The following is a 6,000-nucleotide window of genomic DNA, read 5'->3' on the forward strand; positions in this document are numbered from 1 at the left end:
TAAAAATAATGACTGGCAAATCTTGTCCACCTACAATCAAAATGTTGCAATATGTGCAGACAGATGTTTACTATATAGGAAGAGGACAGCGCTTTTACTCCAGTCCCCAAAGAAATCTTCATAAACCTTCATATCTCAAAATAAAATAAACCTTCATATCTAAAATAAAGCTTCATTTCTAAAAATACTAATAAATTTCTTTTTAGGGCTATAAAGTCCCTACAATTGACATGCAACTTACCCAAGAAGCACAACTGCAACTAGTTCAACTCCTTCAACTACAACCTCGCCCTGGCTTCCCCAAGCTTTCCCTAACTAGCAAATCTTTTTTTATAGAATCAGTAGTTATTTATAACTACTGACTAACAGTGAAAAACTAAGAACTAATATTATCCTACCCTGGTGTTCATGCTGCCCAAGAACCACAAGACATAAAACCGTTCTATAAACTCCATACAACTACAAACAAACACTATTAACTTCAGGTGCAGTCATTAAGTTTGCATGTTTGCAGATGTAGATCACAACTGACTCGAACAGTGAGAACAAACCGTTTAAAAGATTAATAGAATGTAGATTTACTACACCCTTGGAATAACTGTTTGATTTGTAATATTTATAATCCCAAAATCTAATATCACAGCTAAATAAAAAATTGAAATATACTTAGAAATACCATAATAGTTGATTAATGTCATTTTTAAATTTAAAAATAATTGGGCCTTATCAGCTGATTCTGAGAGTTTGCACATATCAGTTGCCCCTTCCTTTAAAAATTCACCAATGGCACCTCTCCCACCCTTACATTATAAAGCACAGCTTTAAATGGCAAAAAAAACAAACAAACAAACAACAGAAAAAAGCATTTATAATTTCCTTATTTACCAATTTTGCACACAGGAGGCCTCAGCATCCATGTTCAATTATCAACTGCAGTGAGAGGTTCTTCAAATTAAGGTGCATCATTCACTGAGACTTCACACCAGGTCAGAACCAAGAATTTGGCAACATAAAATTCAACTCACTGCTCTAACATAACTCAAGTTTGTACCTTCTCTAACTGTAATTACTGCAGTGTTTGCCCCATTTCTTCCTTCTGCCCCCCATTCATTTAATAAAACAAGCTCCAAATCAGAAATACATACCTTCACACAGATATATACAGAACTGCTAAATATACCTTAGATTGCCACTTCAGAGGAGAGCAGTAAGAGGGACACCATAACCGTAGCTTAATGTTTACGAATGAGGAGATACCACCAGCCCGAGAAAAACATTTCCTCACACCACCTTAGAGTGGCCTAATCTTTTGGAGAAAGAAGAAGAGGAAACAGTCAACCTGAAGCTTCCACTCGGACAATAAAATAGCAGGGTAAGCCAGAAACACCCTGGGAATACCAGACCCATGCAGATGTCCTCTCTTGATTGCCACCTCTCCTTTAATACTTAACACAGCACTTGTAACACAGTAAATGTTTAATATCTTTTGAATGAGTGAACGATAGCTATCATTCACTGATCACTCACTTTTCTTGAGAAACTTTACTAAGCTTGTTACAAATGTAACAAGCCTTTAAAACAAGTACTGGGGACTGGGTAGGGAAGGGACACTCTGAGCCTCACAATAACCTTATGAGGGAGCCAATACAATCAGTATATAATTCTTTTTCCCAATTTTACAGGTGAGGACATTGAGGCTCAGAAAAGCTGTCCTTCCCAAGATGACAAAACTCTAAATGGTTGAGCCAAGAGTCTGTCTTCTTTCCTTTTGCCACATCAATACCAAAATGAAGTTTAGAGCAAGGAAAACAAAAGAACATGGAGAAGACAGTCTGGCCAAAAGTTGTATTTTCAAACATTCACAAATGGGATGTTTGTTCCTGGGGAAAAAAAACACAAAAACTTCCTATTTCAAAATTGCAGAGACACAGCCAATGGGGCCTAAGGTTCTGTTCCTAATAGGCTACCTTTAATCTCCTCTGTTCAGATCACTGTCAGGTTCTTCTAAGTGCAGGTAACCTGTTTAAAAAGTGAGTGATCTACGTAAAGAATGGCTTCAAAAGCTGAAACCTACAAGTTAAAAGCCAGATATTAAAGAACCTAATCTCCTTCATTAAAATAATCTATATTCCCTGTCCTGAAAAACTGCCTGACCAGAAGAATTCAAAGAACAGTCCAAGTCCGAAAAAGTGTTTGCCCGAAAAAGTGTTTGCCCTATAACTAAAATTATGTCTCTGCAGTGACAACGGCAATCCTGTCACATCTTCACTATTCCTTAAATGCACCCTCAAAAGGTGTATTCAGGCACTACCTAAGATTATTAGGCTTCCTTCTAAAAATGTGAAGCAGAATTAAATAGAGGATGATTTTTTTTTTTTAAACTCCTGGCTGAGAACGGAAGTCAAGTTCAGATTCTCTTCCTTCCTCAAGCGAGCAAGAGAATTAAAGAGCACACCCCCGCCCCCAGCGACACACACACACACACACACACACACCCTACAGTCAAAATGTCTTGGGGCCTCTTCACCTGTGGCAATCGACACAGCAAGCCTTGGTTTTCTGGGATTTGAGGCTCTCCTTCACTCTGGGGAGGGGAAGGCGGGTGGGTGAGGGGAGCAGAGGCAAGAAGGAACTGGTGCCTAAGTTTTCAATCGGACCATTCTTCTCAACTTGGGCAGCTCTTTTTTTTCTTCCTCCCTTCCTTCCTTCCTTCCTTCCTCCCTTCCTCCCTTCCTTCCTCTCCCCGGTCCGGGGCACACGCTCGGCTTTGCCAGCGCGGGCACGACGGGCAGGGCCCGAGCGGAGCGCCGCCGCAGCCCGGCACCCAGGAGCCCCTCGGAGTCTGGGGAGCAGGCTGCACGGGGCGCGCGACCTGTGCGCCGCGCGGACACCGAGCCGGGGCCGCCGATCGATCGCCGCCGCCGGGCGTGGGGACCGGGAAGGGGCAGCCGCGGCGGGGCGGAGGGGCGGGGTGAGCACTTCCTGACTCTCGCATTGTCCACGCATCGCCCGCGCCACCCAGGGCCCCGCCGACGCTCCGTCCCCGTCGGCGAGGAAGTTGGCGCTCGCCCCTCCGGCCCCGTCTTACCGTTCTTGGCGTCGCCAGCGGCTGCAGCCCCCGCGGCGGCCGCGGCGGCCGCGGCGCCGGGCCCCGCGCCTCCCGCGCCCGCCGCGCCCCCGGTGCCCGGCACGCCCGCCGCCGCCGCTCCGCAGCCGGCCGCCGCCGCCAGGGCCCCCCCGGCCGCCGCGCCCGCCGCGCCCGCCGCTGCCAGGGCGCCGGCTCCATTTTCCTGCTCGTCCCCGCTGCTGTTGGCGCGCTTGTTTTTGCGGCCGCCTTTACTGTTTTTGGGGTTGGGCATCTCGCGAGTGTCCAGGTGCCCCGCGTCGGCGAAGGCGGCTCCCAGCGGCGCGGCGCCCGGTCCGGGAGGCCGAGAACGGAGGGCGCGGGCCGGCGGCTCCTCTGGCGCCCGTCTAGCCGCGCGGCCCGCGCCGCGCCATCCCGGCCGCCGCGCCCTCCCCGGCTTCCTGGAGCCGGCGCGCGGCCACCCGAGGCTCGCAGCCGCGCGGGCGCCGCGGGCTCGGGGCGCAAGCTAGACGCTCCCGAGCCGGAGGGAAAAGGCGGGTCTCGGGCTTGTTTTGATTCGGCTTCGCTGACACGCTCTGGCCCCGCCCCCTCCCGTGACGACACTGGGGATTCAGCCTGGCCGCGCCCACCAGGTGACCTCACGGTAGCCCGGCCCGCCCGCGTGACGTCACGCCCCGCGCTGAGCCGGCCACCTTGGAGTGACGTCATCGGGGCGCCCTTACTCCCGGGCCCCTGCTGCACCCCGGCGCCTGCGGACCGACCTTCCTGAAATGGCCCCGAACGCCAATTCAATGGCATCTGGAGTTAGTCGCGGGCCTCCTGACCTTCATGCAATTGAGGCTTACAGCAATATGGTCTGGGAAAAATAGGCGGGCGACCAGAACAGGAATGGAAAACAGAGGTTTTCTAATTAATCATCCATCGAAAGGCTTTGCCATTCAGAAACAATCGTAGATTCAGAAACAATCGTAGATTCAGAAATTAAAGAAATAGAGTTGAGTTCCTAGACAATGGGAAAGGACAGCGGAGTCCGTGAATGGAAGGCCATCACAGCCTAGTGGTGAAACCGCTCACGCAGACAGGACCCACCATTCAGGGATGTTACTAAACATCGCCTGGGACCAAGAAGCAGGTAGTGCCTGGAGGGGAAACCCAATCCCCTTGGATAGGACTGAGTTGTTCTGAAAGATAGGTGGCCACTGTTGTGAGCAGGTGGAGATTAGAAGGTGACACCTGTGATAAGGTAGTGACTTAAGGGGCAGGGGACCCTGGGAAGAGTTTCACATGGTCTCTTTTTCTGCAACTCTTTTTCTGCTTTATGGACAACCAGCTCTTTCCCAACCCTCAGGTCTCAGCTCAAACATATCACTTCCTTCATGATGCTATAACTGACACACCTCCCCAGAAGAGCTATCAGAAGTATCACCTCATCCATCTCTAATTATGTTGTCAAAGTATAAGTTTAATTATTTCCTGTCTATCTGCTTCTCAAATGAAAGCTCCATAGGTAGGAGATTTTATGTGTCTTGGGCACCTCAGGGGACAGCTAGCATATATTTGTTGAGTGTATAAATTAAGTACTTTCCCCATAAACTATGGAGCGAAAACTATGTTAGCTGACAGTTTACAGTTCTCCCTTCCTATATAGTGTGATCTTCTTTAATTGACCCAGCTCTCCAGTAAAGAATCTTCGGCTGTGTTCTGAAGCATAAAGAGGTAGACAGCGAGGTACCCGCCCTGTGCCCACCTAATGGGGAGACTCTGACTGGGAACTCTGGGCATTTATAGCAGAGTCTGTTCCAGAGCCTGGAGCTACAGGAAAGAGCACTGGATACCCAGGAGCAATTGGTGGTTGGACTTTTCATTAGGCAAGTGATGAATCTTTTAATTCCCTAATTTTGTTTGAGGAAAGTGACTCTTTAGAGGGCCACCTCATAGTTAAAATAGATATTTTGTGCCTATACTTTCATGTCTATTTCTCCCCCACCCCAACTCCCCTAAGCACTAGGAGAGCCGGGATTGTCTATCTTTCTAACTAATTCTGCCGAGTCTAGCATAAAGCCTGACCCACAGTTAGTGTTCAATAAAATTTTGTTGAATGGAGGATGCCTAAAGCATTCTTCTTCTGGATACATTTTTCTGAACCTTAAAGTCTCAGCTAAATCATCAATTCTCTAGGAAGCCTTCTCTGATACCCCAAAGTTAGATTCATCCCCATGTGCTCCCGGTACCTCGCCCACCACAAGAGCTTGCACACACAGTATTGAAATTGCCTATTTACTTGTCTCTTGTCTGGGCCCCCACTAGACTATAAGCTCTGTGATGGCAGAAGCTGTCTGTCTTAGTTGTCACTGTATCCATGGTACCTAATGCGGTGCATGGTACACAGTAGGCATTTAATAAATGCATGACAAATACATGAATAAGTAAATGGACAAATGCTTTGAAGGTAGATGCAGCAGGATTTGGTGGCCACTTGGACGTGAGGGATGAAGGAGAGAGTTAAGAAATTCTGAATACTGGAGGAAAGGATGATGGTAGTTAATGAAAGGAAGACTTCAAGGGGAGGGTATTGGTGCTGTGGAGGAAGGTAGTGAGTTAATGTGGGCCACTGGACTTAGATTAATTTCATTACTGATATCCCTCACTAGACATGGCTGAGAGATCTCAAAATATTTTGGTAACTTTGGCTTTGACTCTTTTTTTCTTTAAGTGTTTGAGTTTGGGGTTTTTTCTTTAATGGTGAGGACGAAGAAGCTTTAAAGTACAGGAAAATTGAGATAATTCTTTTCTTGAATAAGCGCGTTGCTGTCATGCCATATTGAATCAGAGTAATCGTGCATGTACCCTGCAGACAGCCATTCCCACCAGCTGCCTCCCACCTCTACATAACTGAGACTTCAGAATTGGAAACT

General features: G+C 47.9%; 1 protein-coding gene across 1 annotated transcript in view; it reads right to left on the reverse strand.

Annotated features, from left to right (window-relative positions):
- Window positions 1-3,479, reverse strand: part of HECA (hdc homolog, cell cycle regulator) — a 44,016-nt gene extending 40,537 nt beyond the window's left edge. The window contains exon 1 of the mRNA XM_068551293.1: window positions 3,089-3,479. Coding sequence (XP_068407394.1) covers window positions 3,089-3,359 — 271 coding nt within the window. The 5' untranslated portion in view covers window positions 3,360-3,479. The remainder of the gene's footprint in view (window positions 1-3,088) is intronic.
- Between the last annotated feature and the right edge of the window lie 2,521 nt (window positions 3,480-6,000).

Source organism: Eschrichtius robustus, chromosome 9, assembly GCF_028021215.1.
Source record: "Eschrichtius robustus isolate mEscRob2 chromosome 9, mEscRob2.pri, whole genome shotgun sequence".
Lineage (NCBI taxonomy): Eukaryota > Metazoa > Chordata > Mammalia > Artiodactyla > Eschrichtiidae > Eschrichtius > Eschrichtius robustus.